The sequence below is a fragment of the Delphinapterus leucas genome, chromosome 17 (assembly GCF_059928025.1).
Source record: "Delphinapterus leucas isolate spDelLeu-1000000601 "Yukka" chromosome 17, BTC_Dleu_Yukka2, whole genome shotgun sequence".
Lineage (NCBI taxonomy): Eukaryota > Metazoa > Chordata > Mammalia > Artiodactyla > Monodontidae > Delphinapterus > Delphinapterus leucas.
In genome coordinates, this window is record NC_143145.1 from 38,311,892 (window position 1) to 38,339,043 (window position 27,152).

A 27,152-nucleotide genomic window follows, 5' to 3' on the forward strand; every position below is an offset into this window, starting at 1 on the left:
ACCATACTTTAACACAATACTTACCAGCATGTGGACAGTTTCAGAAGTTTACCATAAAGAGCAGTGCTGAAAGAGGGAATAATCGGTACAGGTATGCAGTAAGATCCCCTACAATCCAAAGAGGTCAGTCCTGCCTGGAAACCAAATATCTGCAACAAAAAGAAAAGATCCAAATGTTCACAGAGACAAAGTTTTAGTAAGCACAGGATGAAATACGTCAGTTTCAATTTGCTCTACAACAGCTGCACACTAAATATGTTCTGATGTCTTTTTCCACTTCCCAAACATCAACATTTTCTTCTATTAAATCTGACATTAACTAAGTCAGAATTAAGAAATTTAAATACACAATATTTCTTTCATATCCCTGCAAGATTACTCTTCTTTTGACCAATTTTAGGTTTCACATTTTATTTCTATACATAACTCTCATTTAGCATTTTATTGTCTGCTAAAATGCACATATTCTCTGTTAAACTGACTACATTGTGCACATCACAGATATTGTTAATAAATCATTGTTGTATCATTTTATTCCTAAAAGAACATTAACTACAACAAAAACAATCTTAGAAAGTATTTTGCCTTCAACTTACAGTATGCACACACAAAAAGGATATCCAAACATATCCTAAATAATGTTACATCTTTTCCCTTTCTTTTGTGAAAATAATGGTAGGGCTGAGGTTTTTCACCTCAGGAAATTTGGTACATGGCATAAATTACTCTTTATAAGTTTATACTTAAAACTAGCATGTCACACTCAAAAATTTTATAAGCATTCCCTGAAATTCCTGAAAACTACATTTGCCTTAATAGGAAGAATCAATGTAACATCACATTTTACATGAAACGTTGCAGAGAACTGAATATATTTCTTCTTCCATTATTTTCAATAAAGTAAATGTCTCAAACAGGAAACACTGACACACAGAGATACAAAACAAAGAGTTACTGTTTTCCAACAACATGCAAAAGCCGTTTAACCCCAACATTTGTTTCATTATTATTTTTTATTCCTTGGGTTTATAAAGCACTAACTTTCTTATCTCTAGGATTAATATTAGCTGTTAAATTCTACAGTGAAACATGTTTAAAATATACCTCAGTAACTAATTTCCAATACAAAATACTTTCATTTAATGAACATAAACTAATGATCAATTTCTTAGAAAGTAATATTAAACTGCTTCCAAACAGTTTCAAAAAGCTATTCTGCTCCTACCATTCATCAAACTGACAATGTCAAATCTTTTCCTGTAAAGTCGGTTTTCAGTGAACGAAGTAACATTTTGGAAAATGAACATTAGTTAGAATTTTGTACTTTCAAAGAAAAACTGCATTTCAAAGGGCCTACCTACTTAATTACTATCAAGAAAAATGAAAGTGATATACCTATTGATTACTATAAATCCCACTATTAACCAAGATGCAAGAAATAAAGAACTGAGAAGAAAAAGAAAAAAGCATGTTTCTAATACTTAATTGATCAGCCTTAAAAATTAAGTTTTCCACATTTATATTCTTTGAAGACTTGCTCTAAGCAACACTACATGCAAAGAACTTCTGGGCACTGTACAATTTCAGCATTTCATATTTCCTCGGAAAGGGCCAATATTTAAAAGTTTCTGAAATTTGCAATTATTAATACCACTTAATACAAAGCATGATTATTCAAACGATGCCCAACCTCCAAATATTTCTAGAATATGAATCAGGGTAATACTTTATCAAACTAGATTATCTGTGTTCAACTAAGAACTCTCTCAAGTCACCTTCTAATACTCTATAAATGTCCCAACAGTATAATCACAGACACTATCATTAATGTAGTCAGATGGAAACTGGGTGTTGAGGAGATCCCCTGCTGGTTGTCTGCAGAACTGCAAAGGACTTTGGGGAAGGTCCTGCATATTATTCTGTAATTTTTTTAAGCTTTTACTAAATGTACATGTTGTCCAGAGATGACTCCAGAGAACATTCAAGCAAGTATAAATTACAGTGAAATCAAAAATAATTATTTCAAAATAACCAGCAAAAATAATTATTTCAAAATAACCAATTTCAACTCTCTTTTAAATCACAGCAGTAAGACACACAGATTTACAATACCTATATAACCAAATAACTTGTCAACAACCCTTGACCAAGATTACAAATACTTTATCTAGAAAAAGGAAAACCAGCACAGTATGAATTGAGGTTGTTTTCACCAGGATTGTTCATATATTCAGAAATAGAATAAAAATACTTATTAACAACACTGCAAACCAACAGTTTGAGGCATCAAGAATGTACGAAGCAGTAAGCGCAACTACTAATAGAAGTTTTAGCTGAAGGAAATGCCAACTTGACTAAGATGACTTACACATGACATTAAATGGAAAGTTAAATATGCAGTGCCACCTTTTAAAGAATCCAATAAGAAAACAATTTAACTAAATCACCTCATTTTACATATGGGAAAAATGAAGTCTAAAAAGGATAAAGGACTTCTTCATAATTACCTATTGCTGGAACAGCAATATGATGTTTCATTTGATTTGGCTCATCTATTAGCTCACAATTTCACTCTGCCTTGCTTCCTCTCTCTATTCCCTGCTTCCCCTCTCCAAAAAAATATGGCTGATTCACCACTTACTCTTAAAGAAAAAACAATCTTTCTCATCACTACCTCTCCCCTCCAACCATCAGTAAAATTCCATTTCTCATCTGTCATCAGCAAAAATCTTGAAAAAGTAGGCTGGAAAATGCCACCTTTTTTTTTCATTGCCTACTCATTCCTTAAACCCTCTAAATCTAGTTTCTATTCATGTATCCATTGAAACAAAAAGAAACACTGGACTGAAACTGATACTTATATTCTTTTCTTATGGAGAGAAATTAACTATTTTCTCCTAATTTTTTTCCACCAACAATTTAAGTAAGGAAACAATAAATAAGTAATTTTTTTCATCACCCAGAATTTTTTAAATGAATGTCATGTTGTCACCTATACTTTTAATGAAATAAAATCCTTCAGAATCCACAAGGAACGCTTACAACTCAACAATAAAAAAGACAAAATAACTTCATTTTAAAATGGGCAAAATATTTGAATATTCTCCAAAGAAGATATACAAATGGCCAAGAAGCAGATGAAAAAAAAATGCTCAACATCATTAGTCACTAGGGAAACATATATCAAAACCATAAGGAGATACCTCTTCACAACCACCTAGATGATTAAAATCAAAAAGACAGTAGTAACAAGTGTCAGTGAGGATGTGGAGAAATAAGAACCCTAATTCACTACTAGTGGGACAGTAAAACAATGCAAGAATCCCTTTGGAATAAAAAGTTTGGCAGTTCCTAAAAATGTTAAAGATACAGTTACCATAGAACAGGCAGCTCGACACCTAGGTATATACCCAAGGGAAATGAAACCTGTGTTTATACAAAAACCTATACAGAAATGTTCATAGCTATATTATTCTTAATAACCAAGAACTGGAATCAACACAAATGTCCACCAACCAGATAAATGGATGAACAAAATATAGTATATATCTAAACAATGCATTATTCAGTCATAAAAAGGTAATGAAGTACTGATACATGTTACAGAATAGATGAAGCTTGAAAAACATTATGCTAAGCGAAAGGAGCCAGCCACAAAAAACCATATGTTGTATGATTCCATTTATATGAAATATCCAGAATAGGCAAATACATAGAGACAGAAAGAGATTAGTGTTTACAGGGGGTAGGGGGAGTCAATGGAGAGTAAATACTAATGGTTTCTTTTTGGGGTGATGAAAATGTTCTGGAATTAGATAGTGGTGATGGTTGCTTTAACTCTGTGAAAATATTAAAAATCACTAATTTCTATTATTTAAAAAAGGTGAATTTATGGTATGTAAATTATTTCAATAAAATTATTTAAAACCTTACAACATAACTAAAGTTTACGTGATCCATGACCCTCACGCTAGTCTCATTGGCATCCCCACCAAGCCTAGATGCCCAGATCACCCAAATCTACTTTCAGGAGTTCAGAACGTATCCCGCCCTTTTGTTATACCTTTATAAACCCTTTTATATCTGTGAACAATCTTTAGCACTATTTTGTTTTCTTAATTTACATAAATGGCATCATACTATATATACCATTATGCTTCCTGACATTCCCACCAAAAATTATGCCTCAGAGAGCTATCCATGTGGGTATTTATAGACCTCTAGCTGTACATATCTGCATATGCAAAAATTTCTCTGGGACAAGGGTCAACAAACTACAGTATACAGGTCAAATTCTAACCACTGTCTGTTTTTGTACTACCTACAAACTAAGAATAATTTTTACACAAGTACATTTATAACTGAACTGATGACAGGGAATACTAAGTTGAAACCCCTATTAGGTGAAATGTTATCCCAAGAAAAAGAATTCCTTCTTCTCATTAGTAAAACTGTATTACAAAAAAAGAGTCCTATCTTACATTTTGAATTCTGTCCACTCAAGATTCATGGAAATTTGTTCTATTATTTAAGTACCTACACAATACCCTAAATTTTTCCTCTTGGCCCACAAAGCCTAAAACACTTACTATCTGAACCTTCAGAGAAAAGTCTGCTGGCCCCTGCTATAGTATATATATTGAAAATTGGAATGGATGGGTGTAAGGTAGATGTGTTTTCAAATTTATTAGATTCTGCGAAAGCACTCTCCAAAATGATACCAATTATATATCCACCAGCCATGTGTGAAAGCACAATTCCTTGAAACCCCCAGGGAAAACTATTTACTGGAGGTCAAAAACTCCCAAATCCAAAAAATTCAAAGGGTTTTGATTCTACTATAACCTTTCTGATCTCTCTGAAGCATCTGCCATAGCTGATCCTTATAAGTAAAAGGCCTTAAATCTATACATTTTTCTATAGTTTACATAATGCTTTCACTAACTTATTTTTTATATATGTTTCAAACTTTAGGTGCCTTTCAATGTCTTAGCTACTTGATGCCACACTTATTCAAAAATGGGTTTAGCATTTAAATACAGAGGACTTGGTAAGACATATGAAAGTTTCACCTGCATGTTTTCTTCCATGCCAACTCTCAATTAATAAACTTCATTACATGAAGTGGGAACTATATACTATTTTGTCAAATAGTCAATACAGTCACATTTACGTACACAAAATTAAAACTTAAGCATTTATTTGAGTATTTAATTGAAAATTACTTGAGTCTAAAATGCCAAAGACACATGAAATAGACATTTAAATCCTCCACTGTAATATTTCAACACTGTAATAATGAAAATTAAACTTTGAAAACTTCCTCAAAGGTTACAGTAATCATCCCAAGTAACATGAACTGCTAGAAACTTTAAAACAAATCGGTATTTTTCGCCAGTTCCAAACAGTCACAAAACTAAAACGCTCTACCAAGTCCTGAAAGTTTTTTTAAAATGTACTAGGCCACTGAAGAAGCACCAGAAATGCAATGAAATTTTTTTTAATGTAATCAAGTGGTCAAGACTAAAGGCTTTATTTTTTAGAGTATTCAATATTCTTTTTTTTTCTTTTTTTTTGCTGTACACAGGCCTCTCACTGTTGTGGCCTCTCCCGTTGCGGAGCACAGGCTCCGGACGCACAGGCTCAGCGGCCATGACTCATGGGCCCAGCCGCTCTGCAGCATGTGGGATCTTCCCGGACCGGGGCACGAACCCGTGTCCCCTGCATCGGCAGGCGGACTCTCAACCACTGCGCCACCAGGGAAGCCCCGAGAGTATTCAATATTGTTAATACCAATGAAAAGTTTTTCTACATATATTATACTATGCCCAACACCTGACTTCCTGGGACACTTAACTTAACCATTATAGCTGTAGTCAAACTTACCAAAACTTTATCTAGACTACACTGTAACTCTTACATTTCCCTGGAAATTCAAGTGAGCATTTAACATATTAACAAATAGTAGTGGTAAACAACTATTCCAATAACTTTTATGTCAGTATGAATGACAACCATATTGGTGACCAATAGCTTTGGTGACCATTTTCCTTGAGGACAGGGCATGCCTGTTTCATCTTTAATGCTGAGTGTCTGCAGTATGGAAAGAACTCAGTATTTACCAAATGAATGAATCCCACGAAAGTAGAATACCTTGGAAAGAACTGCCTAAAATTATACTTGCTTTGATAAAACAAGGCAAATATCTTAACAATATAACCTGATATTCAAGTTGTGCCAATATTAAAAAAAAAATCATACACCTTGGTGTATTAATTGTGGGAGTGAATAAAAAAGCTCAAGTATGTATCTAACTTTCTAAAATACCTTCTGCTACTCTCCGCATGACATAAAACACTTGTTACAGATCATTATAATAATTATGTCCAAAGAATCATACTTTCCTGTGTCCAAACCCCTTTGTAACATAATACTGTCAACTCCTCCATCAAGGAAGTAGAATTTCCTTCTCCATCATCTTAAAAATGGGCTTTGCATGGACATCTAGAAAAAGATGAGTTTTTCCACTCTACATGGTTTGAAAACAATCAAATTTTAACACCTTCAATTTAAATATGCCTGGAGGTGATCTAAAACTAATATCTTTAAATTGCTTTCTTTTTACTCTACAAAGACACAAATATTGGGCTTCCCTGGTGGCGCAGTGGTTGGGAGTCCGTCTGCCGATGCTGGGGACACGGGTTCGTGTCCCAGTCCGGGAAGATCCCGCATGCCGAGGAGCGACTGGGCCCGTGGGCCATGGCCGCTGAGCCTGCGCATCCGGAGCCTGTGCTCCGCAGCGGGAGAGGCCGCGACAGTGAGAGGCCAGCGTACCGGAAAAAAAAAAAAAAAAAAGACACAAATATTTAAGAACTTCAAAACATCAAACTATAAAGCACGAAACAATAAAGCCAGGAGTCTATTTTTGGAGTTCTCTAATTTTCAGTACTTTACATAAAATTTAGTGCATTTTTAGTATTTTTTTTTACATCTTTATTAGAGCATAATTGCTTTACAATCGTGTTCCACTTTCTGCTTTATAACAAAGTGAATCAGTTATACATATACATATGTCCCCATATCTCTTCCCTCTTGCATCTCCCTCCCTCCCACCCTCCCTATCCCACCCCTCTAGGTGGTCACAAAGCACGGAGCTGATCTCCCTGTGCTATGCGGCTGCTTCCCACTAGCTATCTATTTTACGTTTGGTAGTGTATATATATGTCCATGCCACTCTCTCACTTTAGTACTTATTCTTGATTTCAACTTGACATAGCTTCCTTTAGTCCATAAAACAGAATTTAATTAGGTACATGCTATCTCTACTTAGATTATACATGTGTATTTGCTTAGCAAAAACACTTATTACTCAACATCTGAGCTTATCTATTTGTAAGTACCTACGGTGGGATGTATCACATATTTATTAAAAAAAAAAAAAAGAGATGGAAGAGCTGAGCAAAGTCTCCAATAATTAACTTTACATAACTTGATTTAAAGTAATAAAGTTTTCCTTGGCATTAAGAAATTAACATGAATTCAACAAGAGGAAAATGACTAAAAAAAATGTATTAAACTTGCTTTATAAAACATTGTCTCTCACAAATATTCACCTCAAAGAAATCATGAATCTTTTAAAACATCCTTAGTGCTCTTTTACATTGCTTATAATCAATGATATACGCAATCTTCAAAAATTATAATTACTATTATCTTACGGATATCAAGCTATCAACACCAAATAATTGAAGAAATCTTTAAAATAGATACACTTTTATATTAATTATGCTGAATAATGAATATACCTATCATATCTTATTTAAATCTCATCTTACAGGGTACTAATTCTGTAAAATTACAACTCCAAGAAAAAAAAGATTTATTTAATTCTCCCGAAGCCAACGAAATACTAATAATACACAAGAAAATTCACTTTTCATACCTTAAGGTAGCAATGTGCATAGCAATAATGAAGCAGATTATCAGAAGGCTGAGTAAGGCTGCTGACCACATGCACCAAATGTTCAGCATACATCGGCACAGAATGTTCCAGATTAATTTTATCCACCAGTATCTGAATGGATGGCAAAGGCCGAAGAGACTGGAAGTTTGTAGTATTCATGAAATTACTTGAGTTCTAGAAAATAATAGTGTTCACTTTATATTTCAGGAGAAAGTGACTGATGTGCAATGCCCTCTATACAAGCTTCAGAGTGACACATTATGCAGTGATATCAAATCATCCTAGAAATGATGCCTTTCTATGGGACTCTCTTACTGTAACCAAATAGAAACACCTTCTACCTATTTTTAGGTATATCCCAGATTTCAAAGAATGCCTATTTACTGTGAAATTATCAATGCCCTTTTAGCTAAAGCTTTTTATTTTTTCAGTCAACTAGAATATTGTCACAACGTGCCTCAGTACATTGAAGGTATTTTCTTAAGCTCAATAATTCACACACACAAAAAAATCCTAGATATTTCAGAGCCTTTATCTTCTTTCCCTTTATACACATTTAGATGACTAAACGACTAAGTGCACTACTCAAGACAATCTGAAAGATACAATAAGCAAAGTTTGCAGGACAGAAAAATTTCCGATCCACATCATATCTACTAATATTAAACATGCTAAAGGCTCATAAAGTCCTAAGAATCTCGAGGTAGGCTTCATATTTTCAGCGTTACAGAATCTTTCTAAGCTTCCAAGTAAATGCAGATAAATTTCAACATGTCCAGGGTATGAACCCAATTAGCAAGCCACCCCTTCCAGCCCTTGAACTTATTCCCATACCTGTAGCTCTCAATGAGGAACAGTATGACCCTCCATCCAGAGGTGTGGAAAGAACAGTTTAATTGTTTTATCTGTCTTTCATTATCATAATAATAGGGGAACAGTACTGGCATTTAGCAGGCATTGGCTAAAGATGGTAAAACTACATAATACTTCCCTAGTCCAAAAAGCCAACAGTACCATTATTGAGAAACACTGTGCCTAAAAATAAGTTCTTCCTTTTTGACTCATTAATAATTTTTAAACCATCACATATTGAGCAATTACTTTACTAAGGGACTTTATTTTGGATTATTGAGATATAATATACAGTAAAGCACAAAATCTTAAACATAGAGTTCAACAAATTGTTATGTATGTAACCACCACACATTTCAAGCACCCTAGAAGGGTTTCCTATATCCCTTCTCAGGTAATATCAAATCCCCACCAGGGGTGGCCAATATTCTTTTGTCTGTTCTTCGACTTCATTTAAACAGAATCACACAGTACATACTCATGTCTGCCTTCTTTCATTCAACATATCTCTGAGAATTATCTACTGTTCACTCTTTAACACTTATCATTATGGAATGACTCTTTATTTCTATCAATACCTCTTGTCTTAAGCTCTACATTTTCTGATATTAAAATAGCCACTCTATCTTTCCTTTGATTAGCACTTAAATGGTGTATCTTTTTCCATCCTTTTATTTCTAGTTTGTGTTATAGTTTTCAGCTCCAGAATTTCATTTCGTTCTTTTTTTAATGGATTGAGGTCTTTTGAAATCTTCCACTTTTTTGTCTCTTTCTTGAACTTATTAACCATAGTTAAAGTTCATGCATATACTGTCATATTTCAATTCTTCTCCACTGAAATTTTCCCCAGATGATCTCTTTACCCAGCAATACAATGAACAATTATGAGTGGCTGATAGAGAGCAAATATACAAAATGAAACTGATGTATCTTAATTCTCTGCCATACTTCCATAAGTTCTTTTTATTTAAAGTTAGGACAATTTTTACTTCCATAATCATCATCATGTCACCATTAAAAGACATATAACCCCCAAAATAATAAATTAAAAATAACAGATAATACCTTATACGTATATGGCAGACTCAGAAAGCAATACATTGTATACAGACCTAAAATATTAAGCAACTAATAAGTCCTCATTAAAAAACACAGTAATAATCACTGGGTTCCTAATATGTGCAAAATGGTTTACATGCATTATCTCACTGAATATTCAAAATCATTCTAGGAGCTAGGTACTTTGGGGGAACTGCTCTATGCCAGCACCCAGACAATCTTAAAATCCACATAGCCCACAAGGCAAGGCTAAACCACACAAGACCTAAGCCTTGGTGGAGCACCCTATGATATTATCAGAACAGGGGAAAATAGGCGGTCTTGTGCAGAACTGCTAAAAGACCATTTCTCAGTCGACTTCTCATCTTGAGAAACACTGCTATGGGGGAATTTTCTCATCAGCATCCCTCATTCATGGGGCTTTCCATCTACTCTCTCAGAGTACAGCTGTAGGCTATATAACTGCTTAGCTGCAGTGTGGAACTGAATCCTTGTCAACAAGGTACCCTACCATGTGCCCTGCAGGTCATTTGGCTCTCTAGATTCAGGGTTGTCCTGAAAGGGACAAGGCAAGCCAACACCATTACTGATTTGCTTTTGCTGTCTATGTAAGTAATAAACTATCTGAATCTATCAGGGCTTGTTGCTTCTTTACTGGCTGACTGTCAGCCTACATGAAAAATATAATTTTCTTTTGTTTTTCAGAAAAGGAAAACAAGGCTTAGAGATACAAAGCAGTGTCCTAAGGTGTCATAGCTTGTACATGGTCTGACAACAAGGCAAATGCTCTTCAACATTTCTTTATAGAACCTTAGCTTGAGGTTATTTTTTTAATCTATTTATTTATTTATATAATATATATAAATTATTTTCTAAGAATTAATAATCGTAGTTACATTGCTTTAACTTCATCATGGATAACTATTATATATAGACAGATATTCTTATATTCTATTACTTAATCAACTTCCTCTTACAATATCACAGGACCAATAAATATACATGTATGAGAAAACAAGTAGTAAATGACAAAATATACCTTTTCTCCCATAATGACAGGTAGCAAATGATCCAGCAAGTTGAATTCAGCCATGAAAATTGTAAAGGTACATTTGAGGAGAGTAATACTTGTATGTCGAGTAGGAATATATTCCTCCAAAGATGCCACTTCTTCAGGATTCAGCATTGTTTCACTTTCACCCTTAATATCTAAAATGAAATAATAAAAATGCAATGAAAATTTATTTTTAAATAATTTTCTTAATTAATGAAAAAATTAATCAGTTCTCCAAATTTTAAGGTCAAATTCTTTTTTTCAACAATGAAGCAGTTGTAAAAATGTTGCCTTAAAGAAGAATAAATTACTCTAAAAATGTATGCCTTTGCTATGTAAAAATTTGTTTTATATTTTAAAATATTTTAAAGAAATTTTTAATCTCTGTCATCAAAAGAATAACAGCTTCCTTTCATAAAAACACCACTGAGATAATGCAAATTCAAGCCATAGACTAGGAGAAAATATTTGCCATAGACAGACACATAGATAGACATAGGTATATGCATAAAGGACTTGTACGCACAGCATATTAAAAATTTAAAACTACCTAAAAATCAAAAATAAACCAATAATTCAATGGAAAAATGGGCAAAAAAGCCTTGAACAAGCAAAAGATAATATATCCAAATGGTCAAAAGTTATTTCAAAAGCAAGTTAACATTGTTAGGTATCAGATAACTGCAAATAATGTCACGATGTGGTAGCACTACACATCCACTGGAAAAGCTAAAATGAAAAAGACTAAGAATACTAAAAGTTGGCAAATACGTATCAGCAAACTTTTTCTATAAAGAGCCATATAGAAAATACTTTAGGAGGGACTTCCCTGGTGGTGCAGCAGTTAAGAATCCACCTGCCAATGCAGGGGACACAGGTTCGAGCCCTGGTCCGGGAAGATCCCACATGCCAAGGAGCAACTAAGCCCGTGCGCCACAACTGAGCCTACGCTCTAGAGCCCACGAGCCACAACTACTGAAGCCGATGCTCCACAACAAGAGAAGCCACTGCAATGAGAAGCCCGCACACCGCAACAAAGAGTACCTCCTGCTCGCTGCAACTAGAGAAAGCTCACGCACAGCAACGAAGACCCAACACAGCCAAAAATAAGTAAATAAATAAAATTTAAAAAAAAAAAAAGAAAGAAAAGAAAATACCTTAGGGGACTTCCCTGGTGACACAGTGGTTAAGAATTCACCTGCCAATGCAGGGGACACGAGTTCAAGCCCTGATCCAGGAAGATCCCACATGCCGTGGAGCAACTAAGCCCATGGGCCACAACTACTGAACCTGCACTCTAGAGCCCGCGAGCCACAACTACTGAAGCCCGCGCGCCTAGAGCCTATGCTCTGCAAGAAAAGCCAGTGCAATGAGAAGCCCGTGCACCACAACGAAGAGTAGCCTCCGCTCACCACAACGAAGAGTAGCCCCCGCTCGCCACAACTAGAGAAAGCCCATGCACAGCAACGAAGACCCAATACACCCAATACAGCCAAAAATTAATTAATTAAAAAAAAAATACTTTAGGCTTTGTGGGTCATACAGCTTACCCCAATTACTCAATTCTGCAACTGTAGTACAAAAGCAGTCACAGACAACACATAACTAAATGAGCAAGACTATGTTCCAATAAAACTTTACATATGAAAACTGAAAATTAATTTTCATATAGTTTTCATGTGTCACAAAATATCAATCTTCTTTGTATTTTTTCCAACTATTTAAAATGCAAAACCCATTATCAACTCTTAAGCTGTACAAAAAGAGGCAATAAGTCATAATTTGCTAACCCCCTGATGAAGGGCAACTAAAACTCTCCTACACTGCTGGTAGGCGTGTAAAGTGATTCAACCAAATTGAAAACAGTTTGGAGATATTTACTAAAGGTGAACATACATGATCGTTTTACCTAAGTGATTCCACCCTTAAATTCCCAACAGAAATTAGTATATGTTAATCAAAAGGTATGTACTAGAATGTTGGTAGCATCACTACCATAATAACCAAAAACTAGAAACTAACCAAATACTCATCAACAGTAAAATGGATAAATAAGTTATGGTATATTCACAAAATGGGATACTAAAAAGAAATGAGAATGAATCCCACAAACATAATGTAAGCTAAAGCCACAGGCAAAAGAATATATACTGTGTGATTACATTTACATGAATTCTAAAATATGCCAAACTAAATCTAGGATGTTAGAAATAAGGAGGGTGGCTACCCTCAGGGTTCAGAGTAATAACCAAAAGAGGGCAAGAAGGAGAATACTGGAGTTGTGGTAAGGTTCCATTTCCTGAACAGTTAGCCACATAGATGTGGTTAAGTTTACAAAATTCACAAAACCATACCCTTAGTTTTGTGTGCTTTCCAGTATGTATCTTATACTTCAATAATGAAGTAAAAAAAAAAGGGAGGGGGGGAACTGCTAACTACTCAGAGAACTGCCTGTACAAAGTCAGTTAGCAGCAGTTGCTTTATAGAGATCATAAATATTTCTGAAATGATAAACTGCTTCAAGTAAAAATTCATTTTATACAAACGTGTGTGTGTGTGTGTGTGTGTGTGTGTGTGGCGTAATTCCACTGTGGAAGAGATTGCTAATTGCAATCTTTTCTTCTTCCTTTTAGCAATAAAACTCTCTGAATTTTAAGTGAGGTATATGGACTCCATCTAGAGAATACATTTTCCAGCCTCCCTGGCTGCTGGGTGCAGGGACATGTTACTAAGTTTGGGTCAATAAGATGACAGAGCCATGTCATTAAGTGAAACTACCTGTCTACCGTTTTCTCTTGTTCCCCCTTCCTGTTGATTAAAATTAGACACTGTAATGGTGAGCCAACATTGGCCATGTAGATGAAGTATACCTCAGAGGATGGTGGAAAAACAAGATAAAAGGAATTCTGGGTCTAAGACCACATCATGAAAGAGAGTCACCCTAGTCCCCTGGAGTACCTACCAGCTTGGGTTTTAACAAGAGAAAAATTAATTATATACTATTTTTTGTATGAACATTAGTTCTCATTTCTCTGGGATAAATGCCCAGGAATACAGTTGCTGGACTATATGGCAGCTGCATGTTAAGTTTTATAAAAAACTGCCAAAACGTTTTTAGGAGTGGCTGTACCATTTTATATTCCCACCAGCAATGAATCAGTGATCCAGTTTCTTCACATCCTCCCCAACATTTGGTGCTGTCACAGTTTTCTGTTCTAGCCATTCTGTACATACTATCCTAGCACTTACCAGAGTATCTGGCAATGGAGCAGGCATTCAAGCAAGGTGCAAGAAATGAATGCATGAACATATCAAGCACTTACAGCACTATGTTACGTGATTTTACATGCATTAGTCTTTGGAAGTAGGTCCTATAAGTGTATCATTTAGGACAACAGCAAATTTGCTGTGACAAGAGAAAATAACTGAAGTGTCAACAAAAACAATGCTTATTTCTCTTTCACTCAACAATCTGAGTCTAGAGGATCCATGGTGCCACCACACTACTGAAGACTTAGGCTCTCTCTATCTTATTGTTCTGTCACCCTCAGCACGCAGTTTTCATCTCAGAGTTGAAGCTAGCAGGTCCAGCCCTGCCATTATAATTGCCTTCCAGCAAGAAGGAAGGGAAACAGTAAAAAAGGAAGGCACACTCTTTTCCTTTTAAAGTACTGTCGCAAAAATTCACACGAAGTTTTGCTCCCATCCGGTAGCCAGAACCTAGTCATATGACTGCATTTGGGAAGTGAAGTCTATTTCTATCATGAAAATTTCTACCATAGAAATTTCTATTACTATAAGAGGAGAATGGATACTGGGGAGACAATTTAACCAACTCTATCGCAATAATTAAACTCATAGAGATAGAGAAATGGAAAAATCAGTGATGTTGATTACTTCCTAAAGTCAGTAAGAAGTGGGGGTCAAACTCAGCCTGATGCCACAGGCTGAGGTCTTTATTATTCTATACTCCTTCATTATACTCTTATGTCCTGCTCTAGAGTGCTTCATTGCATGAAAAGGAAATTTGTATTTTATGAAACTGTGATAACCTATCTTTATACCATGCAGAAAATATCAGTCACACAAAATTTTTTTACCAGTAGGACCTAAGTTTTCTTGAATTTTAAATTCATATGCTTAAAACCCATCTTCTTCGTGTCTCCTCCTTAGAATCCACTAAAGTGGAAAAATGGTCATATTTCAGGAGTATACAAGGGGAAGAGTATCAAAAGGTGACAATAAAATACTGACAGGCTTCCGGGAAGATGGCGGAGGAGTAGGACGCGGAGATCGCCTTCCTCCCCACAGATAAACCAGAAATACATCTACACGTGGAGCAACTCCTGCACAGCACCTACTGAACGCTGGCAGAAGACGTCAGACCTCCCTAAAGGCAAGAAACTCCCCACGTACCTGGGTAGGGTAAAAGAAAAAAAGAATAAACAGAGACAAAAGAATAGGGACGGGACCTGCACCAGTGGGAGGGAACTGTGAAGGAGGAAAGGTTTCCACACACTAGGAAGCCCCTTCGCGGGCGGAGACTGCGGGTGGCGGAGGGGGAAGCTTCGGAGCCGCGGAGGAGAGCACAGCAACAGGGGTGTGGGGGGCAAAGCGGAGAGATTCCCGCACAGATGATCGGTGTCGACCGGCACTCACCAGCCCGAGAGGCTTGTCTGCTCACCCGCCGGGGCGGGCGCGGCTGGGAACTGAGGCTCCGGCTTCGGTCGGAGCGCCAGGAGAGGACTGGAGTTGGCGGCGTGAACAGAGCCAGAAGTGGGTAGTGCGCCATGGCTGGCCAGGAGGGAGTCCGGGGAAAAGTGTGAACCTGCCGAAGAGGCAAGACACTTTTTCTTCCCTCTTTGTTTCCTGGTGCGCGAGGAGAGGGTTAGATTAAAAGCGCTGCTTAAAGGAGCTCCAGAGACGGGCGCAAGCCGCGGCTAACAGCGCGGATCCCAGAGCCGGGCATGAGACGCTAAGGCTGCTGCTGCCACCACCAAGAAGTCTGTGTGTAAGCACAGGTCACTATCCACACCCCCCTTCCGGGGAGCCTGTGAAGCCCGCCACTCCCAGGGTCCCGTGATCCAGGGACAACTCCCCCGGGAGAACGCACGGCGCACCTCAGGCTGGTGCGATGTCACGCCGGCCTCTGCCGCCGCAGGCCCGCCCCGCACTCCTCCCTCCCCCCGGCCTGAGTGAGCCAGAGCCCCCCAATCAGTGGCTCCTTTAACCCCGTCCTATCTGAGTGAAAAACAGACGCCCTCCGGCGACCTACACGCAGAGGCAGGGCCAAATCCAAAGCTGAGCCCCTGGGAGCTGTGAGAACAAAGAAGAGAAAGGGAAATCTCCCCCAACAGCCTCAGAAGCAGCAGATTAAAGCTCCACAATCAACTTCATGTACCTGCATCTGTGGGATACCTGAATAGACACGAATCATCCCAAATTGACGAGGTGGACTTTGAGAGCAAGCTTTATGATTTTTTCCCCTTTTCCTCTTTTTGTGAGTGTGTATGAGTATGCTTCTGTGTGAGATTTTGTCTGTATAGCTTTGCTTCCACCATTTGTCCAAGGGTTCTATCCGTCTGATTTCTTTTTCTTTTTTAATTTTTTTCTTAATAATTACTTTTTATTTTAATAACTTTATTTTATCTTACTTTATTTTTGATCTTTCTTTCCTTCCTTCCCTCCTTTAGACAACGAATCATCCCAAATTCAGGAGGTGGACTTTGAGAGCACGATTTATGATTTTTTCCCCTTTTCCTCTTTTTGTGAGTGTGTATGAGTATGCTTCTGTGTGAGATTTTGTCTGTATAGCTTTGCTTCCACCATTTGTCCAAGGGTTCTATCCGTCCGATTTCTTTTTTTCTTTTAATTTTTTTCTTAATAATTACTTTTTATTTTAATAACTTTATTTTATCTTACTTTATTTTCGATCTTTCTTTCCTTCCTTCCCTCCTTTAGACAACGAATCATCCCAAAATGAGGAGGTGGACTTTGAGAGCAAGATTTATGATTTTTTCCCCTTTACCTCTTTTTCTGAGTGTGTATGTGTATGCTTCTGTGTGAGATTTTGTGTGTATAGCTTTGCCTCCACCATTGTCCTACAGTTCTATCCGTCCGTTTTTTCTTTTCTCTTAATAATTATTTTTTATTTTAATAACTTTATTATATTTTATCTTATTTTATTTTACTTTATGTTCTTTCTTTTTTTGCTACCTTCCCTCCTTCCTTCCTTCCTCCGTCCCTCCCTCCCTCCGTCCCTTCCTTCCTTCTTTCTTTCTTTCTTTCTTTCTTTCCTCCTTGCTTGCTTTCTTTCTTCTACTAATTCTTTCTTTCTACTTTTTCTCCCTTTTCTTCTGAGCCGTGTGGATGAAAGGTTCTTGGTGCTGCAGCCAGGAGTCAGTGCTGTGCCTCTGAGGTGGGAGAGCCAACTTCAGGACACTGGTCCACAAGAGACCTCCCACCTCCACATAATATTCAAACGGCAAAAATCTCCCAGAGATTTCCATCTCAACACCAGCACCCAGCTTCACTCAACGACCAGCAAGCTACAGTGCTGGACACCCTATGCCAAACAACTAGCAAGACAGGAACACAATCCCACCCATTAGCAAAGAGGCTGCCTAAAATCATAATAAGGCCACAGACACCCCAAAACACACCACCAGACGTGAACCTGCCCACTAGAAAGACAAAATCCAGCCTCATCCACCGCAACACAGGCACTAGTCCCCTCCATCAGGAAGCCTACAGAGCCCACTGAACCAACCTTAGCGACTGGGGAGAGAAACCAAAAACAACGGGAACTACGAACCTGCAGCCTGCAAAAAGGAGACCCCAAACACAGTAAGATAAGCAAAATGAGAAGACAGAAAAACACACAGCAGATGAAGGAGCAAGATAAAAACCCACCAGACCTAACAAATGAAGAGGAAATAGGCAGTCTACCTGAAAAAGAATTCAGAATAATGATAGTAAAGATGATCCAAAATCTTGGAAATAGAATAGACAAAATTCAAGAAACATTTAACAAGGACTTAAAAGAACTAAAGAGGAAACAAATAATGATGAACAAAACAATAAATGAAATGAAAAATACTGTAGATGGGATCAATAGCAGAGGCAGAAGAACGGATAGGTGACCTGGAAGATAAAATAGTGGAAATAACTACTGCAGAGCAGAATAAAGAAAAAAGAATGAAAAGAACTGAGGACAGTCTCAGAGACCTCTGGGACAACATTAACTGCACCAACATTCGAATTATAGGGGTTCCATAAGAAGAAGAGAAAAAGAAAGGGACTGAGAAAATATTTGAAGAGATTATAGTTGAAAACGTCCCGAATATGGGAAAGGAAATAGTTAATCAAGTCCAGGAAGCACAGAGAGTCCCATACAGGATAAATCCAAGGAGAAATACGCCAAGACACATATTAATCAAACTGTCAAAAATTAAATACAAAGAAAACATATTAAAAGCATCAAGGGAAAAACAACAAATACACACAAGGGAATCCCCATAAGGTTAACAGCTGATCTTTCAGCAGAAACTCTGCAAGCCACAAGAGTCTGGCACAACACATTTAAAGTGATGAAGGAGAAAAACCTGCAACCAAGATTACTCTACCCAGCAAGGATCTCATTTAGATTTGACAGAGAAATTAAAACCTTTACAGACAAGCGAAAGCTGAGAGAGTTCAGCACCACCAAACCAGCTCTACAACAACAGCTAAAGGAACTTCTCTAGGCAAGAAACACAAGACAAGGAAAAGACCTACAATAACGAACCCAAAACAATTAAGAAAATGGGAATAGGAATATACATATCGATAACTACCTTCAATGTAAATGGACTAAATGCTTCCACCAGAAGACACAGCTTGGCTGAATGGATACAAAAGCAAGACCCATATATTTGCTGTCTACAAGAGACGCACTTCAGACCTAGAGACACATACAGACTGAAAGTAAGGGGATGGAAAAAGATATTTCATGCAAATGGAAACCAAAAGAAAGCTGGAGTAGCAATTTTCATATCAGACAAAATAGACTTTAAAATAAAGACTATTAGAAGAGACAAAGAAGGACACTACATAATTATCAAGGGATCAATCCAAGAAGAAGATATAACAATTGTAAATATTTATGCACCCAAAATAGGACCACCTCAATACATAACACAAATGCTAACAGCCATAAAAGGGGAAATCGACAGTAACAGATTCATAGTAGGGGACTTTAACACCCCACTTTCACCAATGGACACATCATCCAAAATGAAAATAAATAAGGAAACACAAGATTTAAATGATACATTAAACAAGATGGACTTAATTGATATTTATAGGACATTCCACCCAAAAACAACAGAATACACATTTTTCTCAAGTGCTCATGGAACATTCTCCAGGATAGATCGTATCTTGGGTCACAAATCAAGCCTTGGTAAACTTAAGAAAACTGAAATTGTATCTAGTATCTTTTCTGACCACAACGCTATGAGACTAGATATCAATTACTGGAAAACATCTGTAAAAAATACAAACACATGGAGGCTAAACAATACACTACTTAATAACGAAGTGATCACTGAAGAAATCAAACAGGAAATCAAAAAATACCTAAAACAAATGACAATGCAGACACAATGACCCAAAACCTATGGGATGCAGCAAAACTAGTTCTAAGAGGGAATTTTATAGCAATAAAATCCTACCTTAAGAAACAGGAAACATCTCGAATAAACAACCTAACCTTGCACCTAAATCAATTAGAGAAAGAAGAACAAAACAACCCCAAAGTTAGCAGAAGGAAAGAAATCATAAATATCAGATCAGAGATAAATGAAAAAGAAATGAAGGAAACAATAGCAAAGATCAATAAAACTAAATGCTGGTTCTTTGAGAAGATAAACAAAATTGATAAACCATTAGCCAGACTCATTAAGAAAAAAAGGGAGAAGACTCAAATCAATAGAATTAGAAATGAAAAAGGAGAAGTAACAACTGACACTGCAGAAATACAAAAGATCATGAGAGATTACTACAAGCAACTCTATGCCAATAAAATGGACAACCTGGAACAAATGGACAAATTCTTAGAAATGTACAACCTGTCAAGACTGAATCAGGAAGAAATAGAAAATATGAAAAGACCAATCACAAGCACTGATATTGAAACTGTGATTAAAAATCTTCCAACAAACAAAACCCCAGGACCAGATGGCTTCACAGGCAAATTCTATCAAACATTTAGAGAAGAGCTAACACCTATCCTTCTCAAACCCTTCCAAAATATAGCAGAGGGAGGAACACTCCCAAACTCATTCTACGAGGCCACCATCACCCTGATACCAAATCCAGACAAGGATGTCACAAACAAAGAAAACTACAGGCCAATATCAATGATGAACACAGATACAAAAATCCTCAACAAAATACTAGCAAACAGACTCCAACAGCACATTAAACGGATCATACACCATGATCAAGTGGACTTTATTCCAGGAATGCAAGGATGCTTCAATATACGCAAATCAATCAACGTGATACACCATATTAACAAACTGAAGGAGAAAAACCATATGATCATCTCAATAGATGCAGAGAAAGCTTTTGACAAAATTCAACACCCATTTATGATAAAAACCCTGCAGAAAGTAGGCATAGAGGGAACTTGCCTCAACATAATAAAGGCCATGTATGACAAGCCCACAGCCAACATCGTCCTCAATGGTGAAAAACTGAAACCATTTCCACTAAGATCAGGAGCAAGACAAGGTTGCCCACTCTCACCACTCTTATTCAACATAGTTTTGGAAGTTTTAGCCACAGCAATCAGAGAAGAAAAGGAAATAAAAGGAATCCAAATCGGAAAAGAAGTAAAGCTGTCACTGTTTGCAGATGACATGATACTATACATAGAGAATCCTAAAGATGCTACCAGAAAACTACTAGAGCTAATCAATGAATCTGGTAAAGTAGCAGGATACAAAATTAATGCACAGAAATCTCTAGCATTCCTATACACTAATGATGAAAAAATCTGAAAGTGAAATTAAGAAAACACTCCCATTTACCATTGTAACAGAAAGAATAAAATATCTAGGAATAAACCTACCTAAGGAGACAAAAGACCTGTATGCAGAAAATTATAAGACACTGATGAAAGAAATTAAAGATGATACAAATAGATGGAGAGATATACCATGTTCTTGGATTGGAAGAATCAACATTGTGAAAATGACTCTACTACCCAAAGCAATCTATAGATTCAATGCAATCCCTATCAAACTACCACTGGCATTTTTCACAGAACTAGAACAAAAAACTTCACAATTTGTATGGAAACACAAAAGACCCCAAATAGCCAAAGCAATCTTGAGAACAAAAAACGGAGCTGGAGGAATCAGGCTCCCTGATTTCAGACTATACTACAAAGCTACAGTAATCAAGACAGTATGGTACTGGCACAAAAACAGAAAGATAGCTCAATGGAACAGGGTAGAAAGCCCGGAGATTAAACCTACGCACATATGGTCACCTTATCTTTGATAAAGGAGGCAGGAATATACAGCGGAGAAAGGACAGCCTCTTCAATAAGTGGTGCTGGGAAAACTGGACAGGTACATGTAAAAGTATGAGATTAGATCACTCCCTAACACCATACACAAAAATAAGCTCAAAATGGATTAAAGACCTAAATGTAAGGCCAGAAACTATCAAACTCTTAGAGGAAAACATAGGCAGGACACTCTTTGACATAAATCACAGCAAGACCCTTTTTGACCCACCTCCTAGAGAAATGGAAATAAAAACAAAAATAAACAAATGGGACCTAATGAAACTTAAAAGCTTTTGCACAGTAAAGGAAACCATAAACAAGACCAAAAGACAACCCTCAGAATGGGAGAAAATATTTGCAAATGAATCAACTGACAAAGGATTAATCTCCAAAATTTATAAACAGCTCATGCAGCTTAATAACAAAAAAACAAACAACCCTATCCAAAAATGGGCAGAAGACCTAAACAGACATTTCTCCAAAGAAGATATACAGACTGCCAACAAACACATGAAAGAATGCTCAACATTACTAATCATTAGAGAAATGCAAATCAAAACTACAATGAGATATCATCTCACACCAGTCAGAATGGCCATCATCAAAAAATCTAGAAACAATAAATGCTGGAAAGGGTGTGGAGAAAACGGAACACTCCTGCACTGCTGGTGGGAATGTGAATTGGTACAGCCACTGTGGCGAACAGTATGGAGGTTCCTTAAAAAACTACAAATAGAACTACCATATGACCCAGCAATCTCACTGCTGGGCATATACCCTGAGAAAACCATAATTCAAAAACAGTCATGTACCAAAATGTTCATTGCAGCTCTATTTTCAATAGCCTGGAGATGGAAACAACCTAAGTGTCCATCATCGGATGAATGGATAAAGATGTGGGACATATATACAACGGAGTATTACTCAGCCATAAAAAGAAACGAAATTGAGCTATTTGTAATGAGGTGGATAGACCTAGAGTCTGTCATACAGAGTGAAATAAGTCAGAAGGAGAGAGACAAATGCCGTATGCTAACACATATATATGGAATTTAGGGAAAAACAAAAAACTGTCATGAAGAACCTAGGGGTAAGACAGGAATAAAGACTGTGTCCTACTAGACCTACTAGAGAATGGACTTGAGGACATGGGGAGGGGGAACGGTAAGGTGTGACAAAGCGAGAGAGAGGCATGGACATATATACACTACCAAACGTAAGGTAGATAGCTAGTGGGAAACAGCCGCATAGCACAGGGAGATCAGCTCAGTGCTTTGTGACCACCTGGAGGGGTGGGATAGGGAGGGTGGGAGGGAGGGAAACACAAAAGGGAAGAGATATGGGAACATATGTATATGTATTACTGTTTCACTTTGTTATAGAGCAGAAACTAAGACACCATTGTAAAGCAATTATACTCCAATAAAGATGTTAAAAAAATAAAATAAAATAAAATACTGACAAATGCTGGCAAAAAAAGCACATACTTATGCAAATAGTTGTGGAATACCAACCTCTCCTGTAACTTCCACATGTAAGTTTACTCTTTAAATTAACAAGTAAATATATGAAAATCAGATAGGCAAAACATACTAAAAACGTTAAGTTAGCAAAATACAACAAGTTGGATTATACAGTCATTCAGATCAACTGGCAAGATTCAAAATTAAGCCAAAAACAAACCTGGTTTTAGTCTACTATATGGTTCGTATTCATGTTCCAAGGCACAAACAATCATTTTTAAAATTCTATGTACTGCACTGCTATCCAAGCGAAAATCAAGAGGACCTATAACAAGGCTTTTGGTAGACTTTTCCTGAAGTGTTCCCAAATCTTCACTTTTCCCCGAAGAAAAGTCTGGTTGATTTGCAGAACCTACAAGAAGCCAAAATTATATTAATAGGTAAGCATCAATCAGATATACCAAATATATATTTTAATATTTCTCATCTTTTTAGCTTAGAGCTTAATGCCTTAAAACCAATTCTACATCAACTGGATACACAGAACCCTGCTGATCTATATTTTTCTTTATGTAGATGAGAAGGTATTATCAACAAAAAACAGCTGATTTGAAAAACAATTATTCCTGTTATCTATTTAATGTTATAAGATGTGCTATAAAATTGAAATGGTCATTCTTAAATATTATTCTCTAAAACCTAATTGGCCTATACCTAATAATTCTATATACAATACTATTAGGTTGAGTGGGAAAGGAGACTCTCAAAGAAGTTGCATTTTACTATTTTATCTTAGAAGTTACACGGAAAAACTGATTGCTTAAAGCTACATGTTCAAAGGTGCCTCGAGAGTTTTCTAATGACCATGGAAGTAAACAATAGGTATTACTCGCTTTGAACTTTTTCCAGAATAAAATCATTATGGCCATGCTCCACAGGGTGGAATCCAATTTCCCCAATCCCTTATCTGCCCATATGTCGACGAGGAACGAAGGATGTCTTCTAAAGAAAATATTAGCACTACCTACAGGTATTTCTCCTTATCTAACCTGTCCACACCTTTGAGATTTGATTTTAATATATAAATTCACCATTTTAAGTGATAACATACAGTAAATTTTACTTCTTAAGTCTTATGTTTATTCAAAAAAAAATAGGGAAGTAAACCTTTCCAGCATTTACTACCTTTAGAGTCTAGGAAGGCCCAGTTAATCAAAAATTGTATATCTACACCTTTTAGTAACTTTTTCAAAAATACATTTCCTTCATTTCAAACAAAGGAGTCCAGTTCAATCTCTAGTCACAGTAGCAGAGACGAAAAAATAATTAAATTTATTATTCATATATTCTTTTAAAAAAAAAACATTTTTCAAATTTATTTATTTTTGGCTGCGTTGGGTCTTCTGTGCTGCGCGCAGGCTTTCTCTAGTTGCAGTGAGCGGGGGCTACTCCTCGTTGCAGTGCGCGGGCTTCTCATTGCAGTTGATTCTCTTGTTGTGGAATATGGGTTCTAGGCGCGCAGGCTTCAGTAGTTCTGGCACGCAGGCTCAGCAGTTGTGGCTCGCGGGCTCTAGAGCACGGGCTCAGTTGTGGCGCATGGGCTTAGCTGCTCTGTGGCATGTGGGATCTTCCCAGGCCAGGGCTCGAACCTGTGTCCCCTGCATTGGCAGGCAGATTCTTAACCACTGCGCCACCAGGGAAGTCCTCATATATTCTTAACAAGATGACTACACACAGACTTAAATGTCACAAATAAAACATACAAAGTTAATCTTAAACATATTTTATGATATACATAAATAAGAGTCACATTATAAATTAGGTATAAATAACATACCATTAACATAAAAAAATGCTACTTTCCATAGCTAAACCAGACATTTCTAGAGTTACCTGTTAGGATGAGGTTAGCTTGAAGATAACCAGAAGGACTCTGGTTGCAAATCAAAATATTCAAAAACAAGGAAAATATCCTTCTTTGAGTCCTACAGAGGCTATTAGGCTTCTTTAAAAAATGTCAATTTACAAGAAGACCCTTCTTTTAGACATCAGATTGTCTCTAAAACAACAGAAGTCTAGAGGCTTCTATTCTTTTTTAAGATAATGCAACTTGATTTTAATGCCAGTAGCTTATCTAAAATGTAAAACTGTGACTGGCTTTTAGCTACATCTTTTCAGCAAGGTATTTACTTGTGCTCACCCTCAATAAGTTTGGTCACTCCAGACCCCTGAATGTTTGGCTATTCTTATTAGAGTCAAGACAATATCAAGTTAGCCTAATTAAAATGAAGGACTTGCCAGTCTCTCCAGGACAGCCAGAGGCAAAAGAACCTGTACTGCCTACATCTGCCCATACCTTTATACCTATTAATAGAAAATTATTCTTCTCCCTATGTGAAGAGGAATCTGCAAGCTACAAAAACAACTCCACCAACCATCTGTGCCAGTGCACAACGAACTCTACTTTCATTCGTGAGAACTATATATCCCTACATGTCTTCTTTTACTAGAAATTCACCTACTTTCTTTCCCCAATGGTTCTCATTAAAGTTTGCTTGTATTTTACTTATACCTTATGAATCTGAGTCTCTGTATAAAACCCATCCTTTAAAGAAAAAAAGTAGCTCTAACCCAGGAACTAGAAAATTAATCCTTAAATAGAATAATTTAGGAAACACAAATGCTTCTACTCCAACATTCCCCTAAATTAACACCAACACTCTCCCAAGACATCCGGATTCAAAAGGGTAATGAACCATGATGCCTCTCTCTCATCCTTTTCCTCAATCCAATAACTAAATAGTTTCAATTTTATCTCTATGTCTCTAAAATATTCCTGTTGTTTTCAGCTATCTACTTTAGGTCCATAAAAACATTTGCAATAACTTCTTAAATAAAAAAGACTAAAAGTTACAGCAATAATATTTAAAGTTATATTAATAAGAAATAATTTAGTTTCTAAAACAGTGAGTGCTTTCAAGTAGCAAAAGAAAAATGAATTATCAGAATGCTTATTAATATCAAGCAGCAGCACAAGAAACTTACTAACCGAATTTTTCTTTATATGTCATTTTATAATGTGAGTAAAGTACTACGACATCATTTATCACAACAAAAATAAATAATACAAGCTCTTTTTCTTACTGCATTTACTAGTTTTTTACATTAAGTAAATACTATCATGAACTTACTTAAAGCACACCAATCAAATCTGCTTTCAAAATTTCAGAATCCACTACAAACTTTGTAAAATTATTAGTTTAATATGCATTTAGATATCTAAGATAAAATTTAGGGCACTTTTTGATAACTTGGACTACAGAAAAAAATAAATGTCATCACAACAAACCAAGAATTTTAGATAAAATATTTCTTGGAAGAATTCAAAATTAACCTCTTTTAAGAATTCAAAATACTCTTCTTAGGTTTATAAATACTGAAAATTCCACAAATTTCTTGTTTCAAGTAATCCAAGAAAGAAGAAAATCTGAACACGGTAGTTATCAATGCAAGCTGTAGAGTTTAAACTAGCTGGGTTCAAATTCCACATAACAGGTGTGTGATCTTGGCCAAGTTACAAAACCTGTATAGGACTGGCTGTTTCATCATATGGAAAATGAGGATATTGTTATCGACTTATAGGGTTATTATGAAGATTAAGTTAGCTACTATATGTAAAACACTCAGAAGAGTGCCTTACATTTAAAACCATTCAATAAATATTAGCCATTATCACCATCACTATATTATCAGTGAATATAGATTCACAATGAGAAACACACATATAAAAGCAGCTACCAAAAAGCAGGCAAAGAACAAGCAAACAGATTACTGGGTGAATGAATGAACACATTTTTAATGAACATGTGACATTCACAAGTTAAATTAACAGTGGAATCTTATTATTTACTCAAAAAAATTATCTAATTGCACAGCTGAGAAAGTATCTGTGTAAGCAGTACACCAAAAGCAAGAAAATGATTACCACAAGCCTAAGAAGAGCAGTTTCTTCCAGTGAGGGAGGGAGAAGACTGTGATGGAAAAGGAACACACAGGAGACCAGCAATGTTGACACTGTCCTGTCTCTTGGCTTGTGTGGGGAATACACAGGTGTTTCTATTTCTTTGCTATTCTGTATGTAAATGTATAGAACTTTTCTGTTTGTATGTTATGATCTAACATTTTGTTTAAAAAAAGTTA

General features: G+C 36.5%; 1 protein-coding gene across 14 annotated transcripts in view; it reads right to left on the reverse strand.

Moving 5' to 3' along the window:
* The window catches only part of VPS13B (vacuolar protein sorting 13 homolog B), a 795,150-nt gene that overhangs the window by 672,323 nt on the left and 95,675 nt on the right, over positions 1-27,152 (reverse strand). For 12 of the 14 annotated variants that reach the window (XM_089898526.1, XM_089898529.1, XM_089898532.1 and 9 more), the window contains 4 exons: positions 23,173-23,364; positions 10,914-11,083; positions 7,943-8,137; positions 25-149 (listed from right to left, as the gene is read on the reverse strand). In XM_089898526.1, coding sequence (XP_089754652.1) covers positions 25-149; positions 7,943-8,137; positions 10,914-11,083; positions 23,173-23,364 — 682 coding nt within the window. The remainder of the gene's footprint in view (positions 1-24; positions 150-7,942; positions 8,138-10,913; positions 11,084-23,172; positions 23,365-27,152) is intronic. The other 2 variants (XM_089898533.1, XM_089898534.1) reach the window with 2 other exon arrangements.